The sequence below is a fragment of the Ascaphus truei genome, chromosome 3 (assembly GCF_040206685.1).
Source record: "Ascaphus truei isolate aAscTru1 chromosome 3, aAscTru1.hap1, whole genome shotgun sequence".
NCBI classification, from domain to species: Eukaryota; Metazoa; Chordata; class Amphibia; order Anura; family Ascaphidae; genus Ascaphus; species Ascaphus truei.
In genome coordinates, this window is record NC_134485.1 from 26875916 (window position 1) to 26890454 (window position 14539).

The following is a 14539-nucleotide window of genomic DNA, read 5'->3' on the forward strand; positions in this document are numbered from 1 at the left end:
GAAATCCAGTTTTCGAGTCTGGAAAAGTCAGACTGAAGTATGTGTTCAAGGTCAGAGAGGCTATGGCTGTGCGCATATAGGATTGTGTCATCTGCATACATGTGTATTGAGGCTTCCTGACAAGCTGTGGGAAGATCATTGATGAACACTGACAAGAGTAGGCGCCCCAGAACAGAGCCTTGCGGGACACCACAGGTGATATCCAGGGGGTTAGAGTTAGAGCCAGAGATGGACACATGTTGGGATCTACCTGATAGGTAGGACTGAAACCAGTTTAAAGCATGCTTCCCTATTCCAGAGCTCTGGAGTTTGTTGAGCAGGATAGCATGATCAACAGTATAGTTAGATTAACATGACGAGCGGATATTCATTAATTTAGCAAAAAAGGAAAGCATATTTATTTTCCACAAAATACAGATACGTACGATTGTTGCTGGGGATCCCGATTTTTTTGTATGGGACCCCATTAAACTGATGAGTGTTTTGGCCCGATACGTATGACAACCGTTTACATGGAATAAGTATCTTGCTGTCTAATCTTTCCACGCTGATACACACTGGATGAAGTGTGATAGTACTCAGTGTAACCACTATTTTATTTACAAACCAGAAGTACCGCTACTTTTTAATTATAAACCTATAGTAGTTTTTGCATTTTAAAGAACAAAATAGATCAATTAAAAAAAGTCTCTCTCCCTACCTGTTTTTAGAGCATAAATTTTGTTTACAACTTACTAAAATGCGGCTCAAAGAGCTTTCTCCTAATACTTGGGAGGTTTAGCATTTCTTGAAATCTAACACATTCGATCTACTTTTTTTTAGGCCTTTAACCACTGCAAATATATAATGTATATGAATGTGGCTGTAAAAGGATTTTCCACGGATGGTATTCCATAACATGGGTATTATACCCTTGGAGACTGTGATGGCAGATACAATAGATCTGTTAAAAAAAAAGGTTGGACATCTATGTAGAAAGGAAAGGTATACAAGGATATACCAAATAAGTAAACATGGGAAGGATGTTGATCCAGGGAGTAATCTGATTGCCATTACTGGAGTAAGGAAGGAATTTATTTTTCCCCTTATGCGATATCATTGGATAATGTTTCACTGGGGTTTTTTGTTTACCTTCCTGCAGGGGGGGGGGGGGTGATGTGAGATGCAGGGGGGGGGAGAGTAATATGAGATACAGGGGGGAGAGTGATGCGAGATGCAGGGGGGAGAGTGATGCGAGATGCAGGGGGGAGAGTGATGCGAGATGCAGGGGGGAGAGTGATGCGAGATGCATGGGGGAGAGTGATGTGAGATGCAGGGGGGAGAGTGATGCGAGATGCATGGGGGTAGAATGATGTGAGATGCATGGGGGGAGAGTGATGTGAGATGCATGGGGGGAGAGTGATGCGAAATGCATGGGGGAGAGTGATGCGAGATGCATGGGGGGAGAGTGATGCGAGATGCATGGGGGGAGAGTGATGCGAGATGCATGGGGGGAGAGTGATGCGAGATGCATGGGGGGAGAGTGATGCGAGATGCAGGGGGGGAGAGGGTGAATTGAGGTGCAGGGGGGTGAGGTGAGGTGCAGGGGGGAGAGTGATGTGAGATGCAGGGGGAGGGTGGTGTGAGATGCAGGGGGGGTGGGATGTGTGTGTTGTGCAGAGGGGTATTTTGTGTGATGTGGAGGGGGAGTATTATGTGTGTGGGTGAGGGGGAGAGATGGGGTTGTGAGAGATAGAGAGGGAGTCTCACAAAACCCGCCGACACTACGGGAGGCAATGGAAACTGTTGTCCTGAGCCCCAGGAAAGCAGTCTACGGCCCTGTCTGGTATGACCATCCCCATATCTCCCCCAGCACCCCTCATCATCATCATTCTCATCCTGATATATCTGGGGGGGGGGAGGAGATGATATGATGATGATATGGGGTGGGGGGGAGAAGATATGATGATGATGAGTGGTGCTGAGGGAGATATATGATGATGTGGAGGGGTGCTGGGGGAGATATATGAGAATGATGATGATGATGAGGGGTACTGGGGGAGATGATGGTGATTATTTTACCCGTGTGGCCCAAATCTGTTTTCCTTGGAGCAGTTCGGCCCTTCCCACTTTACAAGTTGTGCAGGCCTGATCTAGATCTTTCATTCATGGATCTTTCCTGCTCAAAGAGACGACATGTACCAGAGTTACACTACACCAGGGGTAGCCAACTCCAGTCCTCAAGAGCTACCAACAGGTTACGTGTTCAGGATAACCCTGCACAGGTGGCTCAATCAGTGGCTCAGTCAAAGACTGAGCTACCTGTGCTGAAGCAGGGATATCCAGAAAACCTGACCTGTTGGTAGCTCGAGAACTGGAGTTGGTTTCCCCTGCACTACACTATATCCTGAATTATTTTTCATATGTACCTTGGAGTGATTGCACCACAGTATTTCCATAGATATAATTAAAGCAGTAACCCCGGAGAAGCCTGTATGAGTTTAACTCATAAAATGTTAGTATCTTGCCCTAATGAACGTGTTCTGCATTTTCTTTTTCTTCTTTTTTTTTTTAAAGAAACCTTTTTATGGTGTTTAAAATAATGATTTTTCTCATCTCTAGCATCCGAGGTTACCGTGGTAACCTTGACACAGCCCGGGGCTCTGAGGGGAGAGCTCCATTTTAACCTCCCCAAATATTTCACTTAATATTTCAACTGCTTATATCTCCTGAACGGAGCACGAGATTGTAAAAAAATTAAAAAATAAACAGTGATCAGTGCAGACTGCTGATTTAGGAAGAATTCCCGTGTCTCCATACAAGACTCCCCATTGCCCCCTACTTACCATCCGGGGAAAACTGATCCCTTTCAAAAACGGTAATACAGAGCACGTCCTGCTCCAGGTCCTTGATGAAGAACTGGCAATTGGAATTCCACTTGGGGTTCAGCGTGTCCTGTATAGTCTTTGTGATGTGGCACTGAGAGCCCATGGTAATCTCACAGTACGGATTGCTCTTCCCTACAAGTGGGAATGAGCGTTAGTTACATAATGCAGAAAGGTGTACAGCACGGAGAATCCAGAACTCATTATCATATGTATGGTCCTAATAAATCAGCGATTTGTTTTCTCAGCATCACAAACTTAGTCTGCTAGCAGCTACAGTAGGGGGTCTTTGTTGGGACCATATTGTACTTTTCTCCCATATTCAATATGGTGGGAGGTTGTTATAAACCAAGTCACATCCTACTATAAAACTTCTGAACTGAAGGTGGAAATACATCCTTAGGTCATATCTGTAATGTAGTAATAATAATAATAATAACTTTATATTTTCCCTCCTTCAGCCTATTCTGCTTAAAAAACACATAAAATGTAGTCACTCTGTGGCTTTGATCTATACCATGAGTTATGGATATTGGAAGTTATTATCCACATTAAGACGAATACCTATGTTACTATATCTTCATATCTGTATCAGAACCTCTATACACCTATCTAAAGATATACACACACAAAATATATATTTATATATTAAAAAAAAGGATTGTTAAATCGACGCTAATCTACCATGTGTTTAGAATAAAGTGCAAAATAATATATACACATACATATATACATACATATACATATACATACATATACATACATATACATATATAATTAGTGTGAACAATACCATGTAAAAGGTAAAAGTGTAAATCGGACAAAAATTGAAATGGGAAAAAAAAGTATATATATATAGTTATAATTTATCCATGTAAAAATTGTTTTCATGCAAAATTTGACACATTGTGTGCTCATTTGCATGTAATTTCCCAGAATCTCTTGCTGCAGTGGGAGCGCTGTATGCTATGTGATAATGGGTGAAAGGCAGGGTGCAGACCTGTCTAAGACATGTGAATGTGCTCACAAATTATATTCTTTAGTTAGTGTGTGTGTTGTGTGTGTTGAATTGTGTGTGTTGTGTTGTGTGTTGCATTGTGTGTGTTGCATTGTGTGTGTTGCATTGTGTGTGTTGTGTGTGTGTTGTGTGTGTGTGTGTGTGTTGTGTGTGTGTGTGGTGTGTGTTGTGTGTGTGTGTGGTGTGTGTGTGTTGTGTGTGTGTGTGTGTAAAAAAAAAACTATTGTATGTTTATCTCAATTTATAATCTGGGGATGAACCACATCCACATCCACAAAAATGTTCTTAAAAAGCACAAAAGAGATGTGAACGCTCCATTGCATATATCCATAAAAAATAATTGAATTTTAATGAACAACAAAGACAAATGAAGCAATTAGAAAAAGGTGTCAGGATTGAAACCGGATAATAATTTGTAGTTGTTTCAGGATCAGGGCAATTTCCTAGGCCGACGTCTTTACAGTAAATGATAGTCTCTAGTCCAATGTAATTGTCAGGTCAAAGGTAATCCCAATGATAATCAAATGGAAATCAGCGTGCAACCCTTTGAATAGAGGATGCCTGAATCATCTCGAGAAAGACCGCCAAATTGTAGATCACTCGCCCCTCTCAGTTCCACAAGAGCGAAATCAGTGCCTCCTCGTATGCTATAGATCAACCACTATGTAACTGTATGGAAAGGTTCCTGCATCATGTCAAGGCTTCAATTTCTCACTCAAATATGAGATAGCCTGGCTACTAAATCCCTTGGCATCCCGGATTGTAGACCGACCTTTCTGCTCTCAAGACTCCCACGTCCATAGAGTAGGACTCGCAGCTCCAATAGCGGGTAAAGCCCTGTACTGTTCTGGTGATTTCATTTGCAGCGACTATGGGAGCTCCAAATGGCCAAAAAGTCCCGTTACGTATGACGTAACTTCATCAGGGATATTCGTGTGACGAAGTCATGTCATACGTAAGGAAACGCGTTGGGACTTTTTGGCCATTTGGAGTTCCCATAGTCCCTGCAAGTGAGTCTAGAGATTATGAAGGTCGGTGTCTTTGTTGTTCATTATATAAATATAATGAATAATAAAATATAATAATAAATAAAATGTTTTACGGATATAAGCGTGCACATCTGCTTTTTAAAAATACATATTTATTTATCATACTTTAGTAATCACCATCATGTCTAGTCTCAGGGGGTACTTATCAACCCGAGAAGCAACTATTCGGTCAGTTTTTGGGCAAAAATTCCCATTGAAGTCAATGGGGTTTTAGGTTGCGAATGGCCTGAGCGGCTGCATCAGCAGGTATAGAATAAGGCCCTTAGAAAGCAAAGACTTGGAACCCACAAACTCATCCATTTGTCTTCCAAAGATCCACCAAACCTGCTTCAATTACACTCCTGACACACGCATACAGTATGCACGCGCACGCACGAACCAGCACTCACAGGCGTTTCTTAGCTTCCTCTCCATTTTAAACATGGGTGTTTAACTCCTTGATAAAGCAGCGACAGGTGTGATATGCGTAGGAGGCTCCTATGGTTTTTTTTGGATGTCTTGTTCAGTATTTTGATCAATAAACTCATGTTTTGATTGATCTGAGTCCTCTTCTTGGATTGTGGAGCAGTGCTTCCCTGTTTGGGATTTTCTATGTTGGCGTTTCCCCCTCACGGAACATACATTGAGCATGTCTAATTTCTTTCCACATTCCTTCTAATATATATTTTTTATATAGTGCTGACAATGCTTGGCTGTGCAAAGACTTTTGAGCCCCTGCCCCGCAGAGCTTACAATCCCATTTTGGCGCCCGAAGCACAGGGTCACGATTAAACTTAGGTTCACACTTCAAAGTCAGCGACATTACTAGGGAGCTACTTCTTCAGTCCTACAGAGTACGATGTGTATTACTCACCATGGGACCTGCAGGGTTTCAACTCAATGCCTTCTACAATATTTACCATCAGCCTTCCAATGCCGGTAGCTCTTTGAGAGCGCACTGTTAGGGAACAAGATCAACACCAATAAGTAGCATTTTTTTCCGGCTGGCTGTATACACCGTCACCACTGGGTGGTGCTACTGCGCAACACTTGACAGTTTCATAGCTTCTCCAGAATTGCAAGAGCAGGCGATTCCCCAATATTTAATAAATGTGTATCGAGAGTGATACACCAAAGAATCCCCTTTAGATAGGCGCACTGCAGACCTGAAAATAAAGACGGTCAGGGGTAGGATGTGGTGTGTATAAATAAAAAACTTTATTAAATATTTGTGTATAAATAAAAAAAAAAAAAAAAAAAAAAAAAAAAAACTTTATTGAATATTAGTGTAATAGTGTACACAAAACAGTATATAGTGCTGTACTATACACTGACTAATAATAGACTGCTGTTGGTCTATGTCAACCTCCGTCAAGCGTCTCACTGTGCTCCCATTAGTTCTGTCTCCCTTGAAGTGTGAAAATCTTGGCAGATGCTCTAAATGTCAATAATCTAGATGGGTTATTGTAACCCTATGACATATTGGTAGGTATAGGCTCTACCGAGACTAACAGAGAAGTTCACGCAGCACATCAACGTAATGTGCACACTGCGCATGCGTCATGTAAGTTAAAACAGTAGAGTCTGTTTATATGCGAGTTGCGCATGCGCCGGGGCAGTGCGTGAAGTAAATTTTTGGTTGGCCCGTATAAGGTTGGTAACGGGTAAAGGGAGTACTGGGTGTCGAGGAAATGTTCAATAGTGATTACACATAGTGACACACAGAGCGTAGTGCCTATGGATCACTATAGATCGTAGTTTGATATGAACCCAGTATATATGCGTATTCTTTGTACATTGGTGCGTTCATGTGTCAAAGTTTGTGCTGTATCTGGTATAGTGTGCGTCTCAAACGGGCGTAGGTACGAGGATGCTGTGCACCTTTAGTAGCAGGAGTAGTGAAAAATAGTAAACGCAGGTCTGGGCTGCTTGGTAATATTTTCAACGGGGTTTTTTGGTGCCCATGTGACCGCAGAGCTGCTCACTCGTAAACTGCTGCAATTGAGAAAATGGTATAGCACACGAGACCTAGGTAGTCAGAGCAGCTGTGTCTATACAGGGCTGCATGGAAAAAACATGCACGGTAGTATTTAAAGCAGGCAGGCTATTTTGATAGTGAATAGCAAGTGCTGCCCTGTAGCAGCACTAACACCTCTTTAAATGGGTGTATCAAATGAAAGTAAGACACAGGTCAGCGCACTAGAGGAGCTAGTAGAGATAGCTGGCGTGGTAAGGTATGAATCATACAGCTAAAGACCCGACATGCTGCATGTTTCGTCACTTCCTGTGACTTCATCCGGGGTACACTATTACACTAATATTCAATAAAGTTTTTTTTTTTTTTTTTTTTTTTTTTTTTTTTATTTATACACAAATATTTAATAAAGTTTTTTATTTATACACACCACATCCTACCCCTGACCGTCTTTATTTTCAGGTCTGCAGTGCGCCTATCTAAAGGGGATTCTTTGGTGTATCACTCTCGATACACATTTATTATCTATCTAGCCCATCCCCAGGCAGCACGCCTCTACCTTCTAGGGGTCTGAGCGAGGTCCCTTTCTATGATTCCCCAATATTACCCCGATATTCCCCAATATTACCCCAATATTACCCAGATATGCCTTCTCCCTCTTCTTCTTCTCCGTTTCTATGTACAGCTCTGATGCCGCTTTGATTTTCTGAACCCAGGCGGTCCTAGAGGAGAGAAATACAATGAGGCACGATGTCCTCTTTTAATCCTCGTGTCATATTTACGATCAAATTGATTTCACAGCAGCAAATGTGCATTTTTCCACTCGCCCAATTAAACAGAATAGATATTTTTTTTTGCACAAGCTGCCCTTATTTTTATTTATTTTACTCTGGACACATATTGCACAGCAGTTTTAATATTTGGAAGAAATCCTGATTGGCTGATCTTGTATAGCACCGATAGTGTACGCAGTGCTGTACATAGGAATGTTACAGACACCGTCTCTGCCCAGGTGAGCTGACAGACTATGTTTTTTTGGTGCCTGAGGCACAGGGAGACAAGGCGACTTGCCCAAGGTCCCAAGGAGCCGACACCGGGATTGAACCCTGCTTGTGTCTTCGCTCACGGAAGCCGCTCCTTCCGTCATCCTTTGTGATGCATTTCCGAATCGGTACCAAGAATAGCGTGCGCCGGGGCAGCTGCTGCGCAGGTGGGACACGCGACGCGCAGGTCAGTAAGGATCATCATTCCTTAGATAAATGGTTTTATAGTCTAAGAATAATCACGTGTATCTTAGCATGACATCTCCATGCGCTGAAGAAAACTCACTTGGTCACGTGCAGGGCAAGGCAACTTGTCCTCAAGGGCCACCAACCGTTCAGGTTTTCAGGATATCCCTGCTTCAGCACAGGTGGCTCAATCAGTGGCTCAGTGAGCCACTGATTGAGCCACCTGTGCTGAAGCAGCGATATCCTGAAAACCTGACCGGTTGGTGGCCCTTGAGGACTGGTGTTGGCCGCCCCACGTCTGGTGATTTGTGCTTAGCACACGTGGTGTCTGTATGCCTCTTTAAGAATGACAGATGTAACCAGCATTGTCTCACCCGCAGGTGAAATAGCGTGTCGGCCACTTTCTCATGTGCAGCTGATTCAAAACAGTCCCCGCTTCTCCCGCCAGTACCCTGTGTATGTCCCGCTGCAACGAGTCAGCGGGAGTAACACAGCCGGCTACATCTGTCTACTGCTAATCTTGGCTCCAAATTGGCACATTAGGTGATTTCTACATCAGGGGTGTCTGTGTATTCTTTTACATGGCATAGTCAGCGTAGTATTTTTATGACAGTAACTGTGCCAGTCACGTGTAGGAGTGCGGGAGTGGCGTGTTGAGGATTTAACACTTGATGGCATGTTTTAGAATCAGCCCCCATCCCGTCAACTGTGAAATAGTTGCAGATGTTTCCTCAATTAGGTTTTCATCCCTTAGCTAGCCCCTAACAAATGTCATATGCACTGCACACTCGATGTTATTTACTTGCACTTTTCAGAACCAGGCTATTAGTTTGACTTATGCTAGCACAGGGGGTGTGTAAGGGGGGCGCGAGATTTTCGTGGGATGTGGCGGTGTGGGGTGTGGCTGTCCCCTGGCATTTAATTTAAATGCCTTTGTGGAGGCGCAGGGCCTCTGTAACTTCACTTACCTTTGTGTCGGGTGACGTGTCGTCATGGCAATCCAGCATCAAATGACACCGCGATATCACGTGCGGGGGGGGGGGAAGTAGTTAGCGGGGCGCAGGGTGAATAGTTTGCGCACACTTGTGCTAGCACATATCTCACATTATGAAACAAGTATTTAGGAAAAACAAGCAATACGAAAAAGAATGAAAACAAATTAATTTCCATTGTGATCGAGTCAAGTTCTCATTTTCTACTGAACCACAAATTAAATTAATTTCAAACATTTTCATTAAAAAAAAAATTTTGTAAAAATAAATGTAAGATATTGTTAAGTAAATTGTGTGCATTATCTTGGGGGGGTTTAATATCCTTTTGCCCTATATACCTTAAGTATTTACGAAGGTGCTTCTGTCTCAGCATCTCCCCTCCTGAAATCCCTCTCCTGGCTTCCAATCAAATCCCGCATCTCACACTCCATTCTTCTCCTCACTTTTAAAGCTTTACATTCTTCTACCCCTCCTTACATCTCAGCCCTAATTTCTCGCTATGCACCACCCCGACTCTTGCGTTCTGCTCAAGGATGTTTTCTCTCTACCCCCTTTTTATCTAAAGCCCTCTCCCGCCTTAAACCTTTTTCACTGACTGCCCCACACCTCTGGAATGCCCTTCCCCTCAGTACCCGACTAGCACCCTATCTATCCACCTTAAGACACACTTGCTTAAAGAAGCATACGAATAGCACTGTGAACATTCTGAACACATGATACATAAAGCTTGGCCCCCTGCAGACGCACTTACCAGAACTCCCTCCTACTGTCTCTGTACGTTCTCCCTACCTACCAATTAGATTGTAAGCTCCTCGGGGCAGGGACTCCTCTTCCTTAATGTTATGTTTGTCTAAAGCACTTATTCCCATGCTCTGTTATTTATATTATCTGTTATTTATTCGATTACCACATGTATTACTACTGTGAAGCGCTATGTACATTAATGGCGCTATATAAATAAAGACATACAATACAATACAAAGAGCAATTACTTACACTGTATTGGTATTTCACAGAGCAAGTTCCAATACAGGAGGAGGCATTAACAGGAAATGATAAGATCTTATACTGTCCGACAATGTCAACATTCCCAGATCCAGCTTATAATACTATCAAGTACTGTCCTGTAATCATGAGTGAGGCTCCACATTAACTCCCAGACCAGGTGATCCAGACACACAGAATACCGGGCTGAAGCCTGTTCTTATCTCATGTTGCCCAAACTAAACTTGGCGATTGAAGGGGAAAAAAAGCATATTTATTCACTTTTCAGCTACAATTTCATGTCTGATCACGGAACAGAAATTTTAACGAGTAAAGTCTCGCCTATCATTCCCCGTCAACCTTACAAATGTGTGTTAGGTGCACCAGGCCCCTCTATATCCTCCCAGTGAATGTGAGTGCGTTAAACTCTTCCCACATCACCGAGTTTAAGTGTAGCATCTCCATCTTTATTTGTTGTAGCTACGTACTAGCTTCTCACCTCTCGTTCATGCTCTCTGCCCGCAGCGTGTATACCCGGTCAATGTGAGAAATGTGGAAGATGGGCTCATCTCCAGAAGGGTCCGTGGGCAGCTTCACTAGCACCTCGTTCAGGAAAATAGGCTGCAACGATGCATTCAAAAAGTGTAAACCTCCTCTTAATCCAACACAGGGTACACAAAGACACACACATATATATATACATACACACACATATATATACATACACACACATATATATATACATACACACACATATATATATATATACATACACACACAGGTGGTCGTCGCTGTATAACGGTCTGTTAAACAACGGACGGTTTATCCAACGCCAGATAAGGCATTCCACTGAACGCATTATCCGACGTAGGAACGGATTATCCGCCGCGGATTAACATGGATCCGCAATCCGACGGTCCGTTATCTGGCGCCGGTTTGCGGGACGGATTTCGGCGGGTAACCGGGGACCGCTTGTACATGCATAGGGATATACACTGGTGGAAGTGTGATGGTAACACTATTTTTTTTATTTTATATATATATATATATATATATATATATAGTCAGATAAGGCAGTTGGCACTCCAATAGGTGCTGTTAAGCCACAGGTGCACGTCCCATATAGAGAATGTAGTTATACGTTACCGTTCCAAGGATTGGTAAACAAGAGACAGCACTCAATGTTGAAGATCAAAGTGTATTAGTGAAAGCAAAAATACATCCAGAAACCCAACGTTTCGGTCCTACAGAATGGGACCTTCCTCAGGGGGATACAAAGGGAGAATGACACAGTTCACCACATATTTATACATCAAACACTGAAAGTCAATTAACCAATCACCATCACCCAATTAAATTAACACAAGAAACCTGCAGCTCTGATGTCATATGTTGATTAAGCTTACATAAGATACCTCCATACTGCTAATCACTCAGCTGTGTATCATCCATTGTCATGGTTATCAATGGGTGTGAGCTCTGATTGATATGGCAGGGGCAATAGGGAGAGGATATCTAAAGAATTAAGGCAGGTTGTGCCATACATAAGTGAAACATTATAAAACCAGGGACATATATATCAAACACTGAAAGTCAATTAACCAATCACCATCACTCAATTAAAATAACACAAGAAACCTGCAGCTCTGATGTCATGTGTTGATTAAGCTTACATAAGATACCTCCATACTGCTAATCACCCAGCTGTGTATTGCATCCATTGTCATGGTTACCAATGGGTCTGAGCTCTGATTGATATGTCAGGGGCAGCAGGGAGAGGGTTTTTAAAGAAGTAAAGCAGGTAGTGCCATACATAAGTGAAACATAATAAAACCAGGGACATATAGGTGTGGGGGAGTGTGGGGGAGTGGTGGGGATCATGATGGAATGTACTGACATAACTAGAGGGCAGAGCCAGACTATGTCATATGAACCATAAGTGCATATGGGAATACCACAATAAGTAGAACTTGCATGTAAACAAATGATGAATAAATATGTATAGACTTCTAACCAAAGGAGAGCAACAGAGGATATTATACCATGAAACACATCAGTGAAATTAATGTGATTGTCCACACACACACATGTCCATAGGTATCATCAGGATCTGACCTAAAGAAAACAACTTAGCTTAAAATCCTCGTTAAGCCCTTTTGGGGTCATTGTACTTAAATCAAAGATAGCTTTAGCTTCCAGCTGTAATAGTAGTTTATTCCTGTCGCCACCCCTGGTAGGGGCACGAGCCTGTATAATAGGCATGCATCTTAGAGTTGCTAAACTGTGTCTGTGTTTCCTGAAGTGTCGTGCCACCGGTTGGTGTTTCAAATCATCGTCATCTTCAGCACCCAGAAGTGCCTTCCTGATTGCACATCGATGAATACTGATACGTTCCTTTAACATTCTCATCGTCTTTCCAACGTAGTAGAGCCCACATGGGCACTTGATGAAGTACACTACATATTTAGACTCACAGTTTAAATATTGTTTAATTTTTGTAGATTTGCCAGTCTGAGGGTGAGCAAAAGTACTTCCTGTTTGCATAAACTGGCAGTTGGTACAGCCATGGCATCTGTATGACCCCGGTTTTCTCGCCAGCCAGGTCTTTGCTGGCATGTATTTGTCAACGGGATCAGAATGTGTAAGCAGATCTCCCAGATTTCTGCCTCTTTTATAACAAAAAAGGGGTGGAGCATTAAAGTCTTTCCCAATCCTGCGATCATTAGCCAATATATGCCAATGTTGTTGTATAGACCTTTTGATATGTCCAGATGCAGTGCTGTAAGTGCTGACCACTTTACAGCGATCAGAATCAGTGGTCCTCATTGTTGGTGACAGCAGCTCCTCCCTCTCTGGGATCCTGGCTTTGATGAGTGCCTTATTGACTTCTTTGGGATCATATCCCCTCTCTAGAAAGCGAGAGGCCATCTCCAGAAGTGCACACTCCACTAGTTTGGGGTCACTCACAATTCTCCGGACACGTAGTAGTTGTGAGAAAGGGAGACCTGCTTTTAATGGTGGAGGATGATGGCTGGTTGCATGTAATACATGTAATGGATGATACACAGCTGAGTGATTAGCAGTATGGAGGTATCTTATGTAAGCTTAATCAACATATGACATCAGAGCTGCAGGTTTCTTGTGTTAATTTAATTGGGTGATGGTGATTGGTTAATTGACTTTCAGTGTTTGATGTATAAATATGTGGTGAACTGTGTCATTCTCCCTTTGTATCCCCCTGAGGAAGGTCCCATTCTGTAGGACCGAAACGTTGGGTTTCTGGATGTATTTTTGCTTTCACTAATACACTTTGATCTTCAACATTGAGTGCTGTCTCTTGTTTACCAATCCTTGGAACGGTAACGTATAACTATATATATATATATATATATATATATATATATATATATAAAAGTATACATTACCGCATAGCAGCAAAAAGGAGACAGCACAGTTATGCGCTGTATTTAATACATTAATTTTCATTCACCTGAGAGCTGTCTCCTTTTTGCTGCTTTGCGGTAATGTATACTTTTATTATTTATATGGGACATGCACCTATTCATTATTGAATTTCTAATATATAAATATTATTATATTTAACCTCAGAGTGACACAACTTTATACTGTTCCACTTTCTGCAGATTTATTTTGGGGAGCCTCTCTTCGCTTTCTGATTTTTAAGCCGTTATATTGTATTTCGTTTCAGCATTTTCTAACATGGCTGCCTAGCTGACGTTCCCTAGCAACGGTACAGCCAGTGGCCATTTTATATTCTAAACCAATGCTATTAGCAGCCATCATAAACCGGGGAGCCTCCAGTTGGACTGTAACTGGTCTCTCTCCTGACAGCTGACATTTTTGCTGAAAGCCACATCCGTCTTTTACTCTCAGTCAAGAAGGAAACTCACTTGTCAAATGGCCCAGATGTTATTTAGGAATTCCACCCACACTGAACTATAAAGAGATTATGGGGATGGTTGGGTGAATGAGCAATTCATGTCAACACGTTGTCCTCTCGTCATCTCTCTGGGTGTGAGAGATGAAACCCTTGATGCCATTTCAACGCCAGGGAGGCCGGCCAAACATTAAATGGCAAAGCTAGGGCACGAAAAGGGTTCACCTTGTAGTGATTTGCCACATTCTGCTTTAGAGTCCCAGTGATGTTAATAACTTTGGAGCCAGAGTCCCTGTAACGGGGACAGAACTACACAAATGACATAGTGCCACAAAGCAGTACTGCCAGCGCAACTGTTCTTCCTGAGGGAAACTTGTGCTGATTAAAGTAAGATGAAAGGTGGCAGCCCCCACGTTAATATATTATTATGCAGACCACTATTATAGATATGCCAGGTGTCCAGTATTGAACCATACATACTGTCATGTATTTTGACATTCTGTCCAGTAAACAATAAGGGGTAATACTGGACATGTATGTGTCTGGTATTT

At 42.4% G+C, this 14539-nt stretch overlaps 1 protein-coding gene across 1 annotated transcript in view; it reads right to left on the reverse strand.

Annotated features, from left to right (window-relative positions):
- Positions 1–14539, reverse strand: part of ITSN1 (intersectin 1) — a 117575-nt gene that overhangs the window by 4543 nt on the left and 98493 nt on the right. Inside the window, exons 35-38 of the mRNA XM_075593039.1 lie at positions 10590–10711; positions 7525–7607; positions 5785–5868; positions 2826–2999 (exon numbers count right to left, since the gene is read on the reverse strand). Coding sequence (XP_075449154.1) covers positions 2826–2999; positions 5785–5868; positions 7525–7607; positions 10590–10711 — 463 coding nt within the window. The remainder of the gene's footprint in view (positions 1–2825; positions 3000–5784; positions 5869–7524; positions 7608–10589; positions 10712–14539) is intronic.